At 41.7% G+C, this 25,290-nt stretch overlaps 1 protein-coding gene across 1 annotated transcript in view; it reads right to left on the bottom strand.

Annotated features, from left to right (window-relative positions):
• Window positions 1-2,918: 2,918 nt before the first annotated feature.
• The window catches only part of C1QL1 (complement C1q like 1), a 47,603-nt gene continuing 25,231 nt past the window's right edge, over window positions 2,919-25,290 (bottom strand). The window contains exon 2 of the mRNA XM_075845580.1: window positions 2,919-5,380. Within this exon, the coding sequence (XP_075701695.1) occupies window positions 5,201-5,380 (180 nt within the window). The 3' untranslated portion in view covers window positions 2,919-5,200. The remainder of the gene's footprint in view (window positions 5,381-25,290) is intronic.

The following is a 25,290-nucleotide window of genomic DNA, read 5'->3' as shown; positions in this document are numbered from 1 at the left end:
AAAGGCGTAACCTGAAGCTCCTGGGCCCCAATGCAAAATCTGTAACAGGGCTCCTCACCCACTATTTGCCATTTATAATACTGTTGTCTACTTATTAAGCAGATGGTTCTTTGGGCCCCCTCAGGCACCAGGTCACGGGTGCGACTGCTACCTCTGCACCACTTATAGCTGTGCCCTTGATTTACACCTACCCTCTCTCCAACATGGGACCCTATGTTGTGGTATTGCACCTGCACGACTAAGTGGACAACCATTTACACCATCTTCTCTCCCTTCCTTATGGACCAGGAATGGTGTACACCATTCCCAAACCCTCACCAGTAAACACAGTTTTTGAAGAATCAATATATAGTAAAGACTAGTATATTTATAGATATAGTGTATCTTAGTTTATTTTTAATAAAGGCTTATTAATTCAAGTTTGTTTGATGTTAGAATGCATAAAAGTCCACATTTCTAGTATCCGCTTTGTTATAAGGGCTTACCTATGATTGAATATGTTCTGGCACTGTTAAGGGAGACATTACAGGAAATGACTAAAGCGGCAGTATGGCGCTGGCCACACTTTCAGCTTACAAAGTTGCAATGTTTAGATGAAAACGCCTCACGCTAAGTTCTCATCTAACAGTCTTGATTGTGTTGTGGCTATCGACCATGCCATGCCCATATTTTAGGCTTATTCTATGACGACTTTACAAATGTGACATGTGAGGCAGGGGCGACATGTCCACTTTTGTGTCGTCCACCTTTGAAGGGGTTGTCCTCTATGTGGTCAGTCTCATAATCTTACTCTATCAGTTAGAATAATTTTAGTAAAAATGTGCAAATAGTCTGGAGCAATACGATTCCTATAGAGAAGCCCACTTATAGCCAACTTATATTTAGTCATTGATGGGTTAAAACCAAACAACACTCGAGAAAGGCTACGTTTAATGACACAGAGAGATCGCTCTTGTCCTGTCCTTTCTTCAGAGCCCTGGAGTGCCCTCTCCCAGTGTCTGCATTCAGTTGCCAGTGTCCCTGCGTCTTGGAAACAGCTGAGCCCCAGACTTCTGCCTTTGGTTCTGAGACCAACAAACAACCCTCACATTTTCTTCACATTAGACATCCACTTCTCCCGGTCCCAGGCAGACAATGAGCTGGTTGTGACTGCCCAACATTCAATCAGCACATAAGTGCCTGCCTTGTTCGCAGGCTAACACAGTGTGTGACAAGGACATCAGACTTTATGTAATAAGTACTACATGATCTCTTTAAAGGGACACTTTCTTTCCCCGACATCTGCCCAATGAACGTTGGCGAGACATCAAATACACATTAAATAGTCGGCCGGTCCCACCAAAATTGGCTGGTTCGGCCAACATTAGTCTAAGGCTTCGTTCACATCTGCGTCAGTACTCCGTTCATGGGTTCCGTCTGAAATTTCCGTCAGGAGAACCCATGAACGGAAGCAAAAAAGAAACAGACGGAAACCATAGGTTTCCATTTGTCACCGTTTTGTAAGGGTTCTGTTGTTTTGACGGAATCAATACCATAGTCGACTTCGCTATTCATTCCGTCAAAACAACGGAACACTTACAGAACGGTGACAAACGGAAACCATTTGCACCCGATCCATCACCATTGAAATTATTGGTGATGCAAACGGAAATCTATGTTTTCTGTTTGTTTCAGTTTGGATTCCTTTCATGGGTTCCCCTGACGGAAATCTCAGACGGAACCACTGAACAGAGTCCCGAAGCAGACGTGAACGAAGCCTAAGGTGTATGGCCACCTTTACTATAAACGCTATATTATCTGTATTTCTTTGACAGTCGATTGTTATCTATTGTCCTCTAACAATTGTTCAATATTACCAGCTGTTATAGGCTGAGGAAAGGCTGACTTTGATGTTCTTCCATCAAATTACAGTGACACCAAAATGCAATCCCTACAGGGGAAGTCCATGGAATTGGTGGTCTCCAAACTACTACTGTCAGGGCATGTCAGATCATGATGGTAGAGGCTGTGGGACTTATTTGCTTTCCCTTTCTAATTGCCCAGAGATTTCCATCACTTGAAATTTCTGACTCAACATTTTGAATGAAAGACCCTACAAATAAGCAGATCTTTGCTTAGGATGCGGTGTCAGAGATTTGGGTGTAGTTGATGCCACGTGTAGGTTGTAGACCACTACAGATTCTTGATTTATGAAATTGGTCATACTCCAAGCTCAGGCACTATAATGATGTGATCATCTGACACATATCAGAACATCATTGTTTGTTGGATTTCCCCTTTAAGTAGAACCTAAACATGTAAATGTTCTAAAAAAAGGGGTTCCTTTGGCCGTGTATATAATTTTAAAAAATGTTTATAGACATCACACATGATAGACTTAGTTACACTAGTCAGCAAAGTTTTCTTAGAAATTGTCTTCAAACTATGAATCAATTATTTATTTATTTATGTGGGTGTTCATCGAATCCTTAAGAAATTACTTTCAGATGTGACTTTGGTAATAGGTCCACCCTGAAATAAATTTCACGTTAGAGGACATATGATGACATCACTTACTTCACTTTGTTGAAAGCTTGAGTATGCCACCAACCAAAATGGCATTGCGTTCATGAACCTACGAATCTCCAGATCAAAGAAGGAGTCTTTCTTTATGCAGTATGTATGATCATGGGCTGTAAGTTATGTGTTTATTTCAATGTGGTCATTGGATTTGGCCATTCATTGGGAACGATTTATTAAAACTAGTGCAGTTGTCCACCGTGACCAATTTAGATCGAGCTGGAATCTGATAAGTTGCTCCAACTTTTCCTTGCACCAATTTTGATACGTGCATGAACACACACCTTCCCATTACACCTTCTCGTTGAGTTGGTACAAAGAAAACACACACAATTATTTTTTTTTTTACAATTCCTGGAAGGATTTTATATTTACAAGAAATTTGTTCGATATCCCACACAAACATTACAAGACAAAAAAAGGACAAAGATTTTGACATAGGTAACCCCTATTAAATAGCGAGCAGAGATAACTTGTAGGGTGTAAATTAACTGGGCACATAAGTCTTATCTTAATGTAAGATTAGGTATTATTCAATTCCTCATGTACTGTAGATATAATCTAAAACATGCAATCCATCCTTCATTGACATGACCAACAAACATGTGAAACAGAATGGTGACTAGACCCAGGTGGCATCTCCATGCCAACTAACCGAGCAGCCAAGGCAGCCACTGTGGGCTTCTCAATGCAGATTATTTGAGGGATGTATCTGCTAATGAATAGTTTTGCGCAGGTCAAGTGGATGCCCGGCAGGCATCATCTTTACGTACAGAGATGTCAAACTTCACGGATCTAAATTAATTGGGGTTTGCAAAATGTGGACATAAAGTGTTAAAAACATTATTTTAGCATTATAGTGTTACTTTTTTTAATCAGCAAGTTTCTAGGTAGGTTTTAAGGAAGCTAAATCTGATTGATTCTGTCTTCAAATGGAGAAAGTTACAATACGACAGGCCTAAGGTGGGGAACGCGGAGCTTACGGATAGATTGTCCTGTACATAATGTATATGTTTCTTAGTCTGTGGGGGAAGATATTCCATGACTCATTCTCTTTTCTTTCTTTAACACTCTCTATATATAATTACAAGATTTATTTTGGAGTTCTAGAGATATACAGATTGAGGTAGAAGGGAAAAATAACGCTGGGGGTTATTAGGATTTATTTAGGCACGAGAAACAAATATAGGGCTGATGAAAGAAACTGGAGCAGCCATATTGAAGAACGGATTGGAAATTGAATAAGATGTTGACGTTTACAACTAGGATATCATTATAAGGTATGGCGTTTGGGAACAGCATCATGACTAATACATGAATACTAGCGTCCTAGGGGATTTGTTTAACTATTTAGATGAAAAACATGTTCAAGTGTGGGAGTGGGAATCTGGAAATCATGTTTGCCATGTGGGTACTGACGTGAGAGATGGAGTTGGCATGAAGGTTGTTGAAGGCATACAGTCAAAAGGGATATGGAATTGAAGAAGAAAAGTCTTTGTGAAGGAATATAGAAGGTTTGAGATATGGAAGCATGAGACTGGTGGAGGGTTTCCAGGAGAACGAAGCTCGGTGGAGGGATGGAGTTAGGAATGTTGAGAATAGAGGTTGTAGATGTATGCATGGATGATGGATAAGGGGTAAAGGAAAAAGTAGCCTTTAATTTATTAGGTGTAGCACAGAGACAGAACCTTGAGTCTTGGTGGAAAGACCCATGCAAAACTCTTGGTAGATATCTACAGGCACAAAATATGGTGGATTGATATATGGATAAGACTTAATAAAAGTTACATAGGATAGGCTTGGTAGAGCTGGAGACATGAGGTTTGGTGGAATAAGTATGGTTGTTGAGGACGCATTATAGGTATGAGGTTTAGTATAAGGAACCTGTACATGGATGAGGCACAAGGCTTTCCAAAGAAATGCATGCAGATGGCTTGATGGAAAGTTACATAGCGGATTCTTGGTACATAAATACAGGAATAAGAATTGAAGAAGGGTTTTTAAGTATAATAAGTGTTAAAGGCATGAAGTTTGCTGGAGATATATTGGCATCTTATTAGATGGAGGTATATATCCATGGAAAGGCAAAGGGAGGTGGACCTGATCACGAGGCTTTGTAGCTGGTTTTATGACCATGTTGTCCTGCATTTTTCACACAATGGAACTACTCTATATATCCATGAGCTAGACTGAGGCTTATTGAAATAATTCCTAATGAGAAATTATAGTTTGGCACAAAAGTGATACCTAGATTAGGAAATTAGATCCTAATCCAATTATCTAATACTGAAAGGGTCAAGACAGAAGTTCATACAATTAAATTGGCCATTATGGGATTGAGCTTTGAATGGGATAGTGGCCTCAATTGAGGACTAGAGGCATGAGTGACGTGAAGCCAGTACAGTATTGAGGCTTTATTGAACAGCTACACAGTGAAGCATGGGAGATGGCACAGGAGTGGTCAAGGGCACAAGAGAGGTGTTGGGTAAGCATTGGGGAACAGCTACACAATCCCAAACACACCATGTGCAATGGAGGGGATTTAAGTGTTGAATGCAGCCGTCCTGTGCTTCTCTCTCGGGCTCCTTACTCCCCGGCAGTATAGGTGTAGGTAGGGGTAGTCCAGAGAACATTTTTTTTCTCAGTCTGAATAAATGATGAAGCCAGAGAAGGTACTGTATTTGTTGTTATTGCCTCCATGAGCTTTTCCACCATCCAACTTAATGTAGACTTCATCTCCGGCATCCAGGTGAAGGATCACACTGTTACTGGCATAGTCGTAATTCTGATCTGCATCCTGAGCAATGGCACTGGCACGAACCTGAAGTTAAACAAAAAAAGAGAGGGTAAAACACAGCTTATTAAAAAGGTAGCGAAATTATTGGATTGTTCTAGTTTTGGGCAGAGTTTGAGACGATAAGCCATGTCATGATGATGTGAAGGGCAAAAAAAAAGATTTTATAAATGCTGCTTCTTCTACAAGACATAATGGATCAAAGCTATTGAGGCTCTGTTCACATCACGTTTTTTTTGCTGCCGTTTAATGTGTCTGTCGGAAAACAGCTCCTGATCTATACATTAAATGTAGGCTGTGGCGGATTGCTAACGGGGGCATCCGTCACCATAAAGTTTAATGGTGTCCGTTAAACAGATACGTTGTGAACTGAGGTCATGAGAGTTCATGATGTATCCTTTAATCGGATATCATCATAGTCTATGGGTGACGGATGCCACTATTAGGCACCCTTAGACTTTAATAGTATCAGTTTAATGGATAAGTCATCAAAGGCTATTGGAAAGCCCAGGACGTATCCATTAAACCGATGCCTGTAACGCATACCATACAGTCGCATGCCATACAGTCACCCATAGGCTCCTATGTTTATAAAATATATCCGTAAATTGCAAGGGTATACTTTTTTTGCAGGATGGAAAAGCGTAGACTACCACGCTATTCCATACTTTAAAAAAAAGAAAGGTATACTGATGTATACAAGCCCAACGGAGACCAAAGGGACACTCTTTTGGCCTCCATAGGGCTAATGGCGCCCTATAGACACATTTAGCTTGTACATTGGGATCGCTCCCGATGTACTCGCTAAACAGACATTAGAAACGTGATGTGAGCAAGGCCTTATTTTTGTACCATAAGTTAAAAACCATCGAAAGAGGGTTCGTGCCAATCACCTGAGAAGAACACAATGCTTTGTACACAGCAAATGCTTCCTTACAACCCCTGAGGAGAAAATTGTATCGGTTAGCATTATCGGTTAGCATTATCGGCTTATCTAATAGGTTCCAAAGGGCCTTTTACATATTCGGCCAGTGCAGCGAGCGCCGGTCAACGAGACATCGTTGATCGGTGCTCATTTGCTCCTGTCAGAAGAAGCTATGGATGGGGATGAGCAGTCGTTACTCCGATCGCTCGTCTCCATACATTATTATTATTATGTCGGCAGCACTTCTCCGTGTTTATACAGGGAGATGTGCTACAGACAACGATAATATTTCACTTTTTTAAAACGATACGACCAGCAGATGATCGAGCGTTTGCTCGTTCATCTGTTGATCACTGCCCTTTTTACACAGGACAATTATCGGCAATGGGCGTTCTATGAACGCTTGTCTGCCCGATAATCGTCCAGTGTAAAACCCCCTTAACTCCACGGTTCACGTTAAAATATATCTTTATTTATTCTTTATTGTTCTTGTATTGATTGAACCATTGTATGTAGATTTTAACAGTAGATCACGGTCACAATGGTGAAGCTATAGAGGGTTGGAGGTTGCAGTTGCACCTGGGCTCTGGTGCCGGATGGAACTCCAAGGCCCCTCTTGTACATCACTGTGAAATATGTTGGTGCTAAATAAATAATAATAAACGATCACCAAGATAATGAAATATTATGGTAATCCATACTCGGCTATTTCATCATTCCATAGACTTTAAATGGAGCGTTAGTGTGCATACAAGCTCCATTCAAGCTCCTTCTCATAGTAGGGGGTGCAATGAGGAGGAACAGGGGTTTGGGCCCCCGTTCTTGCGATCGATGGGGTTTCCATCTATCAAACAATTATCACCTGACATGTGGATAGGTGATAATTGTAAATTCTGGTACAACCCCTTTAAGGGCGCGACCTATTTTCAGCCTTAAAGTGGATTTCCAGGACTTTAATATTGATGGCCTATTCTTAGGATCATTTTCAGATTGGCACCCCCACTGCTGGCACACACACCTAACAGCTGTTTGCCAGGCAAAGCACCATACTTTCTGTAGTGATTGTGCCTGGTATTGTAGCTCTCTGCTGTTCAGACTAAGCTGCAATACCAGGCACAGCCACTTCAAGATGTACGGAGCCGTCCTCACGTCCTAGACGGACCTGGGTGCCTTTGTTAGGCCCCCAGCTGCCATGGCAACCCTTTGGCACCACGTGATGGCATCGCAGAGCACTAACAGAGCTTCCTCCCATCTGTAAAAACACAGTCCTATTTATTGTGGCATTGAAATGGTTAAATGGCCTAGATCAGAGCTAGCTCCGATCTCAACTGTATGTTACCGCTGACACCTAATGCAAATGATGCAGGCTCCGCTCTTGAGCTCATGCCATTCCTGCGTCCCATACGTTTACAGCGCTGTGCGAGAACTACCTCCAGTTAGTGCTGAAAATGTACAGACTGGTGTTGTAAGAAAGAGTAAAGAGGTTTCCTGAGACTTAAAATATGTCATCAATATTTGTTTGCGTCTGAGTCCCGGGACCACCACCGATCAGCAGAATGAAAGGGAATAATAATGTGGCTGTGTCTGGTACTGCAGCTCATTCTTATTCACTGCAGCTCGGCACCTTCATTCTACTGATTAGCAGGGTCCCAAGAATCGAACCCCCACCAATTACTTATTGATGGCCTTTCCTAGGGATTGGCCATCAATATTAAACTTACAGAAAATTCTTTAATGAATCAGATGCCGGATATAAATTTAAATTAGCCACAATTAGTTCAGATACGTGCTGCATACCTTCAGACATTTCGGTGCAGACAGGCCGCATGGATCTGAACTAATTGCAATATACCCATAATTCCTGTGGATTTCATAGATGTCTCATTTTCTGTGGCTTGCAGAAGAACAGCAATTAGTCGGTCTTGTTTATTTGTCAACAAGGGTAAAAGGAAATTCAGAGTTTGGTTAAAAAAAATTGGAAATAATAAACTAATTAGATGAAATCACAAGATGTAATTACCACGTCCTTTAATCTTACAGAAATCCATCAAAATAACCTTAAAACTACAGCGAGACAGAGAAATCTGATTCCACTTTATACATCAGAAAGCCAATATGTTTTTGCGCACTGTCTCGGAGGCAGACGGACCCTTGACTCTTCAGTCCCTGAATCTCATAGCTATCCGTATCGGAAATCAATGACCGTGCATTGAGTATATTGCCCTCAAGGGGTTAATCACAAATCCCTCTATTTCCAGTGGAAGCGCGGTGCCTTTTTGACAGGACGGAGGCACACGTGAGCCTCGACACCAACTCCTAGCACACAAGCCTCAGCACAGGTGTGTTAATAAGGAGAATAAACAGCTCACTGTGCTAGTAATTAATGTCTCCAGTCACAGGCTCGCCTGCCAAGAACTAAAGAACGAGAGAGAGCGGCAGCGAGAAGGAAGAGGAGTATGTGACTCATTAAAAGTGGCAGTCCCCCCTGCTGGAAAATAATCCTTGTTTTTCAACTAGACAACTAAACGTCTGCCGTAACACGCGATTGAGACAGTTTCGGACAATTATCGGCTGAAATCGCTGCACAAATGGCCATTGCGGAGGCCGATGGATATCGTGATACCGGGTTGAATTTTTTTAGCCATTAATTGCTGACTTTGGGCTGTAGTTGCGATTGCCAGTTTGTTCCCTTTTTAGGTGATCTCGCTCAAGCAGGAATCCATAGGCTGTCTAAGGGTGTCGGTTGTAACGGGGTATAGCTATGGGTGCCGCCAGGCCGGTAAACCACCTACCTAGCCAATATTTACACTGGAAGACCGATGAAGTAAAAACATTTTTTATAGGCAACTGTAAGGCTGGGTTCACACAACCTATTTTCAGACGTAAACGAGGCGTATTATGCCTCGTTTTACGTCTGAAAATAAGGCTACAATACGTCGGCAAACATCTGCCCATTCATTTGAATGGGTTTGCCGACGTACTGTGCCGACGACCTGTCATTTACGCGTCGTCGTTTGACAGCTGTCAAACGACGACGCGTAAAAATACAGCCTCGTCAAAAGAAGTGCAGGACACTTCTTTCAGACGTAATTTGAGCCGTTCTTCATTGAACTCAATGAAGAGCAGCTCAAAATTTACGGCTGTCAGAGAAGCCTCGCAAAATGCGAGGAGTAGCATTTACGTCTGAAACGAGGCAGCTGTTTTCTCCTGAAAACAGTCTGTCTTTTCAGACGTAAAAGGCACTTCTCGTGTGCACATACCCTAAGTGCCAGTAAGGCTGGATTCACAAGGCTGTGTTCGGTCCGTGAGATACAAATTGTATGTCGGCCGTATTTCCTGGACCGAACACCGTTCAGGGAGCCGGGTTCCTAGCATCATAGTCATCCATGATGCTGTAAGTCACTGCCTCCTGTACTGAAGACATTATTCCCGCAGGCAGGCAGGGACTTCTAGCATTCTACAGAACTATGACTCCGGCTCCCTGAACTGTGTTTGGGCTGGGAAAATGTGGCCGACATACGGTCCATATCTCACGGACCGAACACGTTCGTCTAAATGAGGCCTAACTTTGCATAATAAGACTTTTAGTTTGCCAGTCTGCCCAGCCCTACAAACGTCAGCAGCGTGAGGACTAGGTCAAGCGTAGGATTGGCACCAGCGGGAGATTGCAGAGATCCAGAGATACTCACATTCAGCAGCCGAACATGCGCACCCTTCCTGCGCGGCCCCGAGGGTCAAGAGCGGAGGTCGTTGTCTGCCTGAGGCTCGCAGACATAAAGTTTGCCATGCATTAGATCCTAAATGGCCGAAAAGGCAGATTTACAAAATTTTCTGCTGACTTTTCGTGACACGAACATACACGACAGACGCTGACTAAAGCAAGATATTTGTGAACAAATGTATCTGCAGTGTGGAATTTTTCGGTTATTGTTGGGTGCAATCTTGTATAGTCGTTCATGCCAAACGGTAGGTCGGTATCCCAGCAATAGAGGCCCAGACCAGGCCACACATCAGGGCAGAGATCGATTGGCAATTTGTTGTTTTAACTTATGGCATCGACATCCAGCGCGACAACCTTCACAGACCAACCATGGACAACAAGTCATTCAGAAAACAGCCATCCGAAATCCCTAATGTGTGGCCAGTTTAAGAGAAAAATCCCGAGTAATGTGAAGTCATGCCCCCAAAAATCACACCAACTTTTAACCCACGTGACGATGTGGGTTAGAAGTAACCCACATTGTCACGTGGGTTGTAAATACGTGGGATGTAAATACACCCTGAAACCAGAAATGTAGAGAAGTTGCCCATGGCAACCAATCTGCATCTGTAGCCCGAACTAACCAGTCTGATTGGTTGATATGGGCAACTTCTCCACTTTTCCTTTGCACCAGTTTTTATAAATCTCCCTCATTAGATTAATTCTTGCAATACGAGAACAGGAGTGACGCTATTCTCGGAAAAGATGCAGACCCATTTTTTCTAATCTCCTATAATCCCCCTACCAGACAAGATTGATTCACATATTTTTCTGCATTCGCATCATCAGCCCAAGCCATAAAAACCTGTGTATAGGATATAAATGCTAGGATCAGAGCTACTGCCCCAAGGGTGTACAATGTTATGAGGCCCTTGGAGAGACGGGGCCGTGCTCTGCTTGGTCCCATCCCCTTTGCTACTGGGTGGCGAGAATGTGCGCAGGACTCCCCTCTCGAGAGAAACTGCATTATTGGCAAACAAGGGGGTGGCACTTTAGCCAAAGGGTGATGTAAAGGGTATGCAGGGGGAAACCAACAGGTCCTTCTGTCCTGAGTGTCAAAACTTGACAACGTACCTAGGTGGCCCATTTTGATCTTTACTCCAGGTCCACTTCTCTTTTATGTACTGCTGCATGCTATACATTTTTCTGCACATGTGCACACTTCTGTAAGGCTGTTCCTGAGGGATTTTTACAGTATCGGGAAGGATGTCAATCACTCTGGAGCAGCGGAGATCTAAGCTCTCAACATGAAGACCCCTGACCCTACTTCTAGTTTGCATACTGGGTGCAGAATTTTTCAGCCTGGAATAACCAGGTATTTATTATACCTATTCTGTATGTAGGGGTTATAATATGCTGACTGCTGTCTAGGAGGATTTTTCCAGCGACATTCTGCTTTAAATACCTGTGATGTGGGTGCATATTTAGCAGTTCTGCTTTATTCCTGCCCACTTCACACGTCCTATATGAACGGTTTGGAACATATGGGAAAGTACAAGATCACATGGTACAAATAAGTTGTGTTTTCTGCAGATGTGCAAATCTTCTCACTCAATTCTGCCTACGAAATCACACAGCTGATCATCATTTATGTGGAATGCTGACATGTGTGATAGAATATTAGACATTTAACTGTAAGGCTCTGTTCACACCACATTTGTACCCTCAGTCAGACATACTGTATACTGCACAAAACAATGTAATTGTATCTTTTTTTTATTTTAACATTATTTTGGTGTTTTATAGAGCTCCAAATCCACTGCATAGACATAGGTTTAAAATATGACATGCTGACTACCTGCAGCCACCACTAGAGGGAGCTTATTGCATACTGTTATACATAGAATGCTATAATAACACAGTATGCAATAAGCCCCTGAGCTCCCTCTAGTGGTGGCTTCAGGTAGTCAGCATGTCATATTTTAAATGTATGTCTATGCAGGGAATTCAGAGCTAGGTAGGTGCCTATGCTTTTCATTATCTTAAAAAAAATATCCTGACATAAACCTGTCAAATGTATGCCAAAAGGACAACTTTTTGGCTTATTTTGGCACAGCAGAAGCGTATGGGTACGTCTCTTTTTATGTTTTGTTTTTTTCTCTACAGACATACTGTATATGTGTGTATGTAGGTATGTATGTGTTTATATATATATATATATATATATATATATATATATATCACAAAGAATAAATCCTGCAGCACTCCAGTAGTCAAGATAAGAAAAAACTGTGATTTATTTATGCCAACATGGCAAGTGCAACGTTTCTGTCCAACATTAGGACCTTTTTCAAGCATTTTTCAAGAATAAAATAATACACTGTAACGATTTACTAAATAATGCACCGCAACTTCAGTGTCGTTCCGGTGACCTTGTGACCATCGCTAAAAATCCAACCATGTCTGAGCTTCTGCCCAATGCTGTTTTGGCATGCTTAATACGCCCCTATTTCCCATACTCTTCTACGTCTTGAACCTAAGCTTAGGGTTGTTACCTCACTTTAGAATTCATTCTCTGTTTTGGAGTTATTAGTAAAACATAAACCACACTATAAAACCAGCTTTCAGAATTTCAGTCTTTTGTTCGGCTTTTGTACTCGCGCACCTGTTCAGTTGTACAAGTCTCTAGGACTATAGCGAAATAGTGTCTGGAGAAAACAAGGTCATAAGCATCTGGTTAGATAAAAGCTAAAATTTACCTGTCAAAAATGAACTAAAACTGGTTTTATGTTTTTCTTTCCCCTGATTGATTCTGTATTTATGGTTACGTCAATAACCTTGGAGAACCAGAGATGTCAGTTCACCTGTCATTAGAAAAGATCACTTTTAACATTGCCTACAAGATGTCCATAAAGAATTGAAGGTGTTGTCCGCAGGGGACTCCACTAGTAAAGTTTTTACTGTTACTCCCATATGGGCTATTTTTCTAATTCATACGCCATAATCAAGATTTAAGCCATCATTGAATGTCCACATAACAGATCACATGAAGAACCGTAAATGTATATGCTAGTGGACATGTCAAGTTGACTAAAACCTGCCCAGCAAACCAGCATGAAGTAGACAAGAGGAATGGCCATGTCAGAAACGTAATGTCAACTAGTAAGGCACAGACAAGTCCAAATGGACTGGAAAACCTAACGTGAAGAACTTTATGCAATGTAAAATGTTACTAAATATTCCCCCTTAATCATTTAGGCACAATGTGCCCCCATTATGCACCAGCTTTTTTTTTCAGCTAGAACCCGATTGGCTCTTGATTCTGGAGGACACATTGTGTCGGTTGCACTAAATGGATACCCACTGATGTCATCATGTGGCATTAACCCTACAGTTCCCCAGCAGATTATGGTGGACTCCCTGTGTGGTGGTTCCCTTTAAAATCGTTCGGCAGGAATGTTGGCCCCTGTGGACAGGATCGCTTCTCGCAGTTGCCGGTAAATTGTCCTTCTGCTTTAGGGTAACCCGCTGCCATGAAGGGATGAACTTAGTCGGCCCTACTGTTCAAACATTCATCCACAGGTATCAGAGGACCCAGGGTGTGCCAAGAAAACCTTTCCCACACCCTGACTCCACCTCCACCAGTCCGAACTGTTCACATCTGACAGGAAGGCTTCATCGATTCATGCTGGTTGCACCAAATACTGACCCTCCCATCAACATGTTGCCACAGAAATCTGGATTAGTCTGACCAGGCAATATTTTTCCACTGCTCAGTGATCCAATTTTTGCCCACTGGAGTCTTTCCTTTCTGCTTCCCTCAAACTGGTCATCTGTTATAGCCCATCCGTGCTAAGGAATGCCAAGTTGTAAGTACGAACACGTTAGTTGGAGTACCAGCATTGTATTCGGCTACAAGTTGGTCAACTGTGCACCGACTGTTCGTCAGAACGATTCTTGACATCCCACTCTGACCTCTTTCGGCGATGAGCTGTTGACGTCCATAGGATCTGCTTTTACTGGATGTTCCTCACTCACGCCATTTTCGGTTTATTTTCTACATTGTTGCTTGAAGGAACCCCACAAGGATGTCAGTCTTTAAAATATTGTCCCTGGCTAGTTCAGCACTGATGACCATGCCTTGTTCAAAGTCACTTCGATAGCTCAATTTATATATATTAGAGGTCACTTTCCCCTTTTCAAGGCTTGTGACACATATGACCCACATTACGTGAGTCTACTGACCAAAACACTGAGCATACGTTTGCTTCAATTTAAGTAAAATATTTTCAAAGAGACAGATGTCAGTCTGCTGTTCATCTGTATCACTGAATCAGAATCTTTCTATTCTTCCAGTATCCGTCTCGGCTAATGAATGCATAGAATTAGTGCGTGAAGTATTTGCTGTTTCCATCCAAGCAGGTGTCATATTATAGCTGCCAACATTTTTAAATAACTTCCAGGAATACTTTGTTGATGAGCTGTTGTATTTAAATCTATCCCGTACGATAAATTATCAGGAATTCACACAGAACTATTTTCCCCATCATGACATATTCAAGATCATTGTAAAGTAATACTTTGTGCTTTAAATAGTTACATAGTTATTTATGGTGAATAATTCTATATATGTAGAAATGTTTGAGATTGGCGAGGGTCGGCGAAATCACAAAACTGAACAGCCAATCATTAGTTATGTGTCACTTGTGGTGCATGACACCAAATAAAGAAGTTTGTCCTCTCAATGCCGTCAACAGACATTAGAATTTGCTGGTGCTACCTTACTTTAGGTTTTTTTTCTATCTGTTACTACTCTGTACCTACAGCATTTCAGCGTTTTCCATCTGTGACACCAGTAGAACACACTGCCAAATAAGTAATCATAAGGTTTGTTCCATCAACCCCTGTCCATATGTTCTATCAGGGACCCACCACAAGCAGTGGCTCTCACTCTGGCAGATCGGCCATTCATCTGAATCGCTGCCATGTAAGGGTATGTGCACACGGTAGCAGGCTTTTACGTCTGAAAAGACCGACTGTTTTCAGGAGAAAACAGCTGCCTCGTTTCAGATGTAAATGCTTCTCCTCGCATTTTGCGAGGCTTCTCTGACAGCCGTAAATTTTGAGCTGTGCTTCATTGAGTTCAATGAAGAACGGCTCAAATTACGTCTGAAAGAAGTGCCCTGCATATAATGTATATAAGTGTCCTGCACTTCTTTTCACGAGGCTGTATTTTTACGCGTCGTCGTTTGACAGCTGTCAAACGACAACGCTTAAATGACATGTTGTCTGCACAGTACGTCGGCAAACCCATTCAAATGAATGGGCAGATGTTTGCCGACGTATTGTAGCCCTATTTTCAGACGTAAAACGAGGCATAATACGCCTCGTTTACGTCTGAAAATAGGTTGTGTGAACCCAGCCTTACACTGCATATGCTCCGCAGTGGCTACTGCAAGGCAAGTGCATAGTGGGCTGATTTAGCTGTTTGCCAGGGTCATGAGAGCTCTCTGATTATGAGGTTGTCTGTCATGAGGCAACACCTTTAATGTTGGTGCTCCATACCCACCTCTAAAGCATGTTTTTTTTCCATCTGTGACATAAGTTGAGCCCTCGGCCCTTTAATTTCACCCCAAATTGATAAATCCTCAGTAAATGTAAGTGTTTGATATCTCTTCTTCTTCTGTTAAGATCCAAAATATTCTATTTAGCCATTTTGCTATAATATATCTGTTTCTATCAAATATCTTTGACAAATAATTTTGCTACCAATACAGCTCTTACAGAGATATCTGAATAGTAAATCTGCAAGTTATATAGCAGTGCTGCATCAGGGAATACATCATTGTGTAACGAGGCAGATTTGGCATTCAGGAATCTAGGAAAGTTTGGTGTCAACCAGTCATAGAAGCCTCAGTTTTATAATTGGGCTCCCTACCCATCTGGAACCATCTGGCTGCTCTTATGAGTACTATACATATTATTGATATATTATACTTCGTATTGTGCTATCATAGGCAGAAGCTATATCTTGGAGATGACTTTCACATTTAAAATATGTCTGTGCTTGATTCCCATCAAGTAAAAGTGTAGTGACCACGTAAAGCTTCTAAGCAGGTGGAGCATGGAGCATGAAATTGCTTTTTGGTATTATAGTCTAATTCAAATAAAATGAAAAAAGAAATAGAAAAAAAAAACAATGACAAAAGTATGCTGCCCTCAATGAAATATTTAGAGACGATTTAATAATTAGACCCTGATTTATCGCCAATGCCTCTTAAAGGTATATTAACCCCTTTCTGCTCACCGTGCACTATTGGCACACATGTAGTGTGTGTGGGGAGGGTGTGAAACAATAGTTCTAGGAAATATTTCTAGAACTGTTTCTATTAAACTGCATGTGCAGTACAAGTGAGTTGTTTTTGTTTTTTTTACATGCAATATAGTTCTACTTATGAAAGAAGAAAACTGTCTCCAGTGCCACCTAGTGATGGCTACCCTGCAAGAGAGTGTCTGAGTCTTGAAATTTGAGTTATCAGCCTAACCAGAGACACCAATCTGTAGACAGTTGTTTCATAGTAGGTTTCTGGTTGGTTGTGTACGATGCCTGTGAAGCAGCTCTTGGAAAGTACTGATTTACTGATTCTACTCAAGGAGAGCCAGCTGGTAGGGAGTTTTAAGAGCAATGCTACCTGGGAAAAATTATGCAAAATAGCTCTTCTCTAAAAGCAAGAGAACTGGTTTTCCCCTATTGCAGTCGATGGTGGGAAAATGACTCAAGAATACCTTTCATTGACAAAAAGATAGCATTTGTAATTGCTGCAAAATCCAACATGCTTAAAAAATAAGTCCAATTCACTAACATCTGTTGCATTTTAGAGTAATACTCCAGGTAAAAACTAAGACATACAGTTATTGCCAAGAGGGTAGGCACCCACCCCAGGCCCAAAGTCTCATCTGCGTGGTCACCGCTGATCCGAGGATCCACAAGTGTCTTCTTGCAGGCCACTTCTGCAGCCAGCCTGCATGTATCCTGGGCAGTGGTTGTCATTTCCTGGCCAGGAACCTGTATAAGAAATTACTCTTTGTAAAGTCTGCACGTGCGGTCAGTCGATTCCTATACAGGTTCCTGGGCGGATCATAACAACCATGGGACCTGAGTATCAATTTAAAGGGGGCCTGTTAGTAAGTGCCCTTGTATGTTACATTTGATCCATATATAGAGACGTGGGGAAGCAGCATCTTGGAATGAAGCATAACAAACAGGCGCTTGACCAGAGACAGGACATTATAGTTTGTGGTCAAGTGTTAATCAGTTATGCTCAATCCCTGGCAGCTGCTTCTCTGCATGTAAAGTCTATATTTGCCCAGCAACATCACTCTCCGCTAGATAATGTCATACATAATGCCCTGTATACAAAGCAGATAGACTATGTCAAGGACCCTACGGACTGGTACCATAGTCCTTTCAGTTCCGCTGAATATAGATTTATGAGGACAACACTGTGGAAATTATTCTGGAAGGAATGCGTATAGGTCAAACCATTCCCAGAGGTACTGAAGGTTGTGTTGGGCAATTGGTTAGGTCTTCATGGAAGGATGAGAGCTTCATGATGGTGTTCCCATGTCTAGGTACATCACGTAAAATTATTGAGTTACATATGGATGAATGCAAATGAAAGTTTGAGGCAGAAGTAATGAAGAGGAATGAGCGGAGGATTGAAGAAAAAGTGGAGGTGTTTGGAAAAGAATGAAAACATCCAGAGGAACTGCTGAGAGGAGGGTTGGTGATGGGGAACAAGAAAGTGAAGGAGGAGGGAGCCGCAGACAAGGAGGAATATTCTGTCACACAGGAGAATGACGAAGCTTTGCCAAGACGAGCTAATCAGAAGCGACATTTGAAGAGGTGGATTTGTCCCAGCAGCTGCCAACATGTTTATGTGGAGCAGATGTATTCATTTTATGCAACAGAGAAGGAGGGGGGCCTAGAAAGAACCTGCCTGGCAGAGCCAAGGACCCCCACCCGCATTCATCACGTGCGTGTGGGGGGTCAGCTGAAAAGCAGCTTGTTGGAGAATAGAATTCTGAAATAATAAAAGCTTCGACACAAAAGGACAGAAAGTCACTACTGGGATGAAGGTGTGAATGAAAGGTGGAGAGGGCCGAGGAACAGCTGGGACGATGCAATGCAAAGAATGTAAAGAGCGGCATAGAAGAATCCTGGTGGTTATTATACATATAGAGGGATATATGTACTGCATTTCTGTATACACATTGTGACATGGGGAAAATAACTTTGACGTAGAGTGAAGCTACAGATACCAGCAGCCCGAAGATGGGAGGCCATTTTTTGACCACAGCATCTGGAGATACTTGTTTTTTTAGACTGATCCAAAAAGTGAATGAAATTCCTCATTTTTATGTACATACCCCTGGTTTAGGAAAAATGTGGATGTAATTTACTTACAGTTCTGGGGTTTCGATTTCTAGGGGTTTTCTACAATCTGAAGGCAGACCTACTCCATTTTTTGTAGGGCTCTATGTGGACACCATTTGGATAATAAACAAATGTTCACTTGATATTAAAAAAATGATCTACTTCTATCTACCCAGCACATCTTGGCTACTATATTATACACATTGTCTTGTTGATGATGTTAGGAGGAACACAAGGTCACTTAACCTGCAGACTATGATGCCCTGTGTCTTCATAAACTCAGCAGTCAGCTTCTTCTACTTGGCACAGTTGACCAAATCTGTCCAAGGTGCTGGTGTAGATGGTGGGAGATAAGCAAAAGTTAACATGTTTTATCTGTTTCTCTCAATCAAATGCAACTAGTAAACTGTATAAATAAAAAACAACACTCCTTCAAACTATAGTAATAAGAGCAATGAAGACTGTCTATTAGCGTCCTTTCTGGTGGGACTGTACCCTGTCTAGGCTAAAAAAAATAGATGTCACCACAGTGTGTCTTCTACTATCCAATGTAACCCCCTTCCTCCATGCGGCCAGGGTCTGCTCAGTCTCCAAGCCAAGATCTGAATGGCTTGGTACGCAGTTCCTGCATAGTGATGCAGACAATAGACTGGGATGGACAGGTAGGAGACCTAAATGGCCCTCTTCCATTTGCCAATGTTGGAATTGAAGATCAGTATTTGGTGTTGGCATGATCGACCCAGGTCCCGCCCTCTGTCTTCAGGGACCTATAACAATAGTGTACAGGTATACCAATGGTCCTTCTTTATCTAGTCAGGTTAAATATTTCCACCCTGATTATACACGATTGTTTTACTTATGGTAAAAAAAAAATGGAAAATACACTATTTGGACAAAAGTATTGGGATTTGGGACACACTTCTTAATCATTGAAGTCAGGAGTTTCATTCAGTCTCATTGCCACAGGTGTATAAAATCCAGCACCTCGCCATGCAGTCGTCTTTACAAACATTTGTGAAATAATGGGTCATTCTAAAGAGCTCCCTGAATTTGAGTGTGGTCCTGTAATAGGATGTCACTGATGTAACAAGTCCGTTTGTGAAATTTCTTCCCTCCTAGATATTCCTTGATCAACTGGCCCGCACAGAGCCCTTACCTCAAGCCCATCGAACACCTTTGGGATGAACTAGAACAGAGATTGCGAGCCAGGTCCTCTCCTCCAACAACAGTGTCTGACCTTACAAAATGTTCTTCTGGATGAATGGGCAAAAATTCCCACAGACACTCCAAAATCTTGTAGAAAGCCTTGAAACTATTGTAGAAACTATTTTAGCTGCAAAGGGGGGACCAAATCCATATTAATGCCTATGGATTTAGAATAGGATGTCATAAAAGCTCTTGTAGGTGTAAGGTGCAGGTGTCCCAATACTTTTGACCATATAGCGTATATTAAATTTTATCGTTTTATCTTCATATATTGCTTAATTGGATGAGACTTTGCTGGAACTTCTGTATACCTTTTCTATATTAGTCCTTGTTATTTCTTCTGTTAGAGTCTTGGATGGCAATGGAAGGACATGAACCCTTTCCTAATGTTCCTTTAATTACTTAGAACTGTCTGCATTTATTTAACCCCCTGGTACCCTCCCTGCCTAATCTCTGGTGTGCTATAAATAAACATGTTCTTCCTATGGCAGGAGATAACCCTATGTAGGGGTCACCTTAAATAGGGTCTAATATTTTCTGGCCTAACGGTCCATTAATGACATCCCCGTCACCCAAGTTTGTCACTTCCAGCCTCTCCCTTGCTCTACCCCTACATAGAATAAAATCTCTAATCTCCCATCCGGTTTCTTCCAAGACATCTGTTCTTTGGAAATGTTCCTGCATTTTTTTAAACATAGAACCGGAGATTTCTCCAGGGATGGCGTGTTTTGAATCCCACGCCCCCGGTGCTGGAAACAGGCGCCTGTCTTTGGCTTAATTAGCTAATTACTTGTTCTTAACTACTGGGAGGTGTTTTCAATATTTGGAGGGTTTTAATTCTTCACCGTATGAGACCTTCTTCCTCCTACTACTCTTTTTTTTTTTTATTATTAAAGTTTTCCAGTTCTCCATCCTGTTTTTGTCTTTGAATTTCACACTTCTAGATAAATCACGCAATTAGTCTTACTATCTCATAAGGTTTTGTCACAGAATGCATTATTATACTGTAGGACTAGGGTTGTCACAATACCAGAATTTGGACTTCGATACTGATACTTTGTGTAGTATTGCGACTCTCGATAACAAAACGATACTTTTCCAACAATAATAATAAAAAAAAGTTCTTCCATTTTCTGATGTGAGGCACGAAGTGTGATGAATTTTGAACCTCCATGTGCCTCACATTAATAGTAGTTAACCCCATCATGTTTCTCAGTCATAATGGACAACATTGGGTTAATGTGTGAGGTACATGATGGGGTTAATTACTATTAATGTGAGGCACATGGAGGTTAAAAATTCAAAATACCACGTGCCTCACATTAATAAGTGAAAGAAAGCAGATTTTATTACATTTTTTACAGCGTACACATTACAAATGACGCTATAAATTTGTTGTGCAGTTTATTATGGTCGCAACGATACCGAATGTGTCTATATTTTATGTATTGAGACTTTTAATGTTTATTGTAAATAATGTGTGTGTATTTTTTTAAATTTGTAATTTTAATATTACTTTATTTTTATTTACTTTTTTATTTTTAAAGTTTAATGTACTGGCGTATATCTATATACTGATAGTATACAGGCAGTTGTTAGGACAGAGCTAAGTATGCCCTAACAACAGGAAATATGGTCAGACAGCCCTGGGGTCCTTCAATGGACCCTGGGCTGTCTGCCCATATATGGTATGCCTCACTGGGATTCCCTGTGACGCTATCCAAGGGGCATCCCCCCTTATCATTTTCCCCTAGAATGCTGCAGTCAGCTTTGATCGCAGCATTCAAGGGAATACAGCCATTGCCCCGCTCCTGACAACAAGTGTGTGCACGCGGTCAGTATGAGGTGATGTGGCCGGCGCAGTACTAATGAGCGGCGGAGCCGGCACTGAAGATAGAATATGGGGGGATTTTGCAGTGCGCCCACCATGTTCTCTGTCACAGTGATTCCTGTGTATGACTGTTGACATCAGCTAAGGACGTGTCCAAGGGCCATGACAAAGAAATTCCCATGGAATAAATTCCTTCTTGTAGAGGTTACGTGTGAAGACTGCCGGTATCTTAGGCTTTGCTCAGGCCATCCAGATCCATAAACTTGGGTATAACCATACAGAGGATGTCTTTGCTTACCCCAGAGATACTTTCTTTATATTTGAAGTGCACCTAACCTATTGGCTGATGTATCAAATCTTTTTAAGTATTTTGTAAGCAACACCTTCTAAGTTGTATGAGAATGTGGCATCTATGTATCAAGAAAAATATCAGAAATGGCGTACGATATTCCTGGAGTATTACGCGTCATTATAGATGGGACTGTTCCCTTTTTAAGGAGTTTTCTCATCTCGGATATTTATGGAATATCCACAGGGTATGTCATAAATGTCCGATTGATACAGGTCCCACCTCTAGGACCCGCACCTATCTCTAGAAGGGGGCCCCCTGACCCTGTCCTTCCATGTCCTGCTGCCCCTGCTCTCCGGCCACTGAGTTACAAGGTGTCCGGGAGTACGTAAAAAGCTGTGCTTGAAGTGCTACGCTTTTTTCGTAACTCCCATTCACTTCTATGTGAGTACGGAGACAGTGTAGCTCAGCGAGCTCGGCTCTTTACATATTCCCGGCCACCTCGTTACTCAGTGGTTGGAGCCCAGCAGCAGAAGGTAGGACACAAGTCAGCGGGCCTCGTTCTAGAGATAGGTGCGAATCCCAAAGATGGGACCCGCATCTATCGGTCATTTATGGCATATCATGTGGATATGCCATAAATTCCGAGCTGAGAAAACCTCCCCTATAAGCATGTTGAGTCCCACATTGATGAGGATCCCAGAGCTTGGACCCTTACCAATATCTTGAACCCATGGGTTTTGGCACTTGGCTATGCATCTAAAACAATGTTCCAAGTTAAGTCAATGGATGTTAAGCAAATCTATGAATGAGAGCAGCAGATAAAATAATATGGATGAGTTTGCAGAATACTATTGATTATACTGGTCACTGTGCGCTCGGCTGCTTGTATTGGAATTGAAACAGACAATGGAGCCGAGACCGAGGGAAGATGCATTTTATTTGACCACAGTACTACTCAATGATGTCTATTGTGCTCACAACATGAGAAGTATAGCTGACATTTAGGTCGATTTAACATAACGTGTAAATGCAGGCTCGTCTGATTCAATGTAAAAAATAAAATAATTTAATATATTTTGTAGGAGTTCTCATCTACTTTGACGGACAAGCAAATAGTGGTAATTCTCAGCCTCTGTATGGTAAAGGGAATACTCTGTATATAAATTACATCTGTTTAACATTCAGTTTAAAGGGTTACTCCACCCAAAGTCCATAAATCATGTATTGATCATTGGCTTGTTTTTATGGTTGTCTGAGGATTGTCACATCCCCATCTCTGTTACAGACATCACTAAATAATAATGTATTCTTATATACTAACACGTTTCTTAAAGTGAATGTCCACACTTGAACGCCATTTATTTTTTTTATTCAAAATTCTCTGCTAATTAACTTGATAACGTTTTAATAGCAGTCAGAGTTCTGTTTTTTCCTGATAAAGGGCTCTAAATCCCCTGCATAGACAGAGTTAAATGATAAAATTCTGTGTGCCTGCAGCCACCACTAGGGGGAGTTTAGAATCTTACTGCATACTGTGTTATTACTGAGTTTAATGTATGAACAGTATTCAGTAAACTCTAAAGCTCCCTCTAGTGGTGACTGCAGGCGGACAGAATCTTATAATTGAACTATACAGGGCAGATTTACTAAGACTGGCATTTCATATGCCAGTCTTAGCGTTCTGCTCCGCTGAAGTAAGATTCAACAATGCCAGTGCGCATTGTGGAGTAACAACTGCGACCGTGCGCAAACCATTCCCCCCTCTTAAAACATAAAATGAAAAAAAATTGTATACAACACCCCTCTTCTCTTCTCCCCTCCAGGTCCCCTCAGCCTCCATCAGCATGCCGCTGCTCATACAAGATCCTGATGGTGAGCAACGTCAGGGCCTTATATGTAACACAGTACTCAATGTCCTGAGCGCTTCATCACATACAACGTCCTGACGCTGCCTGGCGTCAGTACCTTGTATGCACCACAGCATTCTGAGAAAGGCTGAGGGGACCTGGAGGGGAGAAGCGGAGCAGTGAGGTCAGCATATCTTCTTTTTTTTTCATTGTCCGTTCGGGGTGGCAAGGTATGGAGCTTTCTGCTTTAAATTTACTTTATAATAAAGTTGACACCCATAAATGGTGCCAGTCAGAGAGTGCCCGACACAGTGCCAGCCAGAGAGTACCCCCATAAGCAGTGTCAGAAAGAGAGTACTTTTCTCAAACAGTGCCAGACAGAAAGCTTTTACTATTAACTGTACTAGTATGTTTTGATTAAAAAGAAGAAAACTCCTCGTTCCAGATCTATAAGGAATTGATATGTGAGCGGCCAACAAGTGCCCCCCATGATGGAGCTGACTATCTGAACCTTCATTTCGCAAAGCGACATCAATTAAGTTCAGACCTTTTTACATGGCCAATGATCATGCAAGCGGGCGTTCATCAGCTGATCAGATCTTTTAACCGGCCCAAAAAAAATGGTCGCTAGTCTCCAGCACATCTCCCAGTTTAGACGGGGAGATGTGCTGCCGACACGATGCAAATGCAAGGGGACAAACTGTCGTATTAGTGATGATTACATTAATGATCGTTGCTTGTTGTGAATGGAGCGAATGAGCACCGATTGCCGTGCTTTATCATCCATCGGTGCTCCTTTCTCCAGGCAGTATCAGGTTTTACTTATACTGATCAGGGGCGGTGTCAAGTATCTAGAAAATATATGTATACAAAGGCGTATCAAAGCTGAACTAGCAGGCGCTATTGCATTTGCTAAATGCCCTCAGTAGCGCCACTTAGTGGATGAGGTTGTGAGTTGCCGTATATGCCATTATTTAATGAGAATATATCATGGGTGCGGAAAATGTAGTTTAAAGGGAAAAATAGTAAAAAAAAAAAAGCAATACATTTTTGGAGAATACATGGTTTATATTTGCACCAGTTGTACTTTCTAATCTGGTGAATTGCAGAATATGTGGTTAGAATCAGAAATCTATGAAAGCGTTCTCAGCACTGATCCCATGGTTCTTCAATCAATACGGACACGGTTATATCTAGCTAGTGCGGATTATCTCCTCTGGACAGTCTGAAGCCATGGTCTAAGCAATGGTTTTATGAACACTCATTATAGCATTACATTATTTTTCTTCACCCCTAAGTGGATTATTAACAACCATCCTACTACAAGAACAACTGAAAATAAAAATCAATCAATTCAAGAATTATACAGTAACAGCTTTTAATTAAAATTGCAGGAGGGTGCAAAATAATAAATGTCATGCAATAGCTGACGACAAAGTTGACCGACTTTACTTCACCAATGAAAGCATTTATGTGTACAACCTATACTTGGCACTAGCATGCATTCATATGTGACGCTTGTGCTTGCTAGTATACTAGCATGTATGCATCTGTTAGGCCCCATGCACACGACCAAAATGTTTTTTACTGACTGCAAATATGGATCCGTAGTCATCCGTATATCTGGCACGCTGTCCGCAAATACGGTCCATAGTGCATTCATATTTACAGATCCGGAAAAAAAGGGAGACTACAAATG

The sequence above is a fragment of the Rhinoderma darwinii genome, chromosome 13 (genome assembly GCF_050947455.1).
Source record: "Rhinoderma darwinii isolate aRhiDar2 chromosome 13, aRhiDar2.hap1, whole genome shotgun sequence".
In the NCBI taxonomy this organism is placed as follows: domain Eukaryota; kingdom Metazoa; phylum Chordata; class Amphibia; order Anura; family Rhinodermatidae; genus Rhinoderma; species Rhinoderma darwinii.
This window is presented reverse-complemented; position numbering and strand designations above follow the sequence as displayed.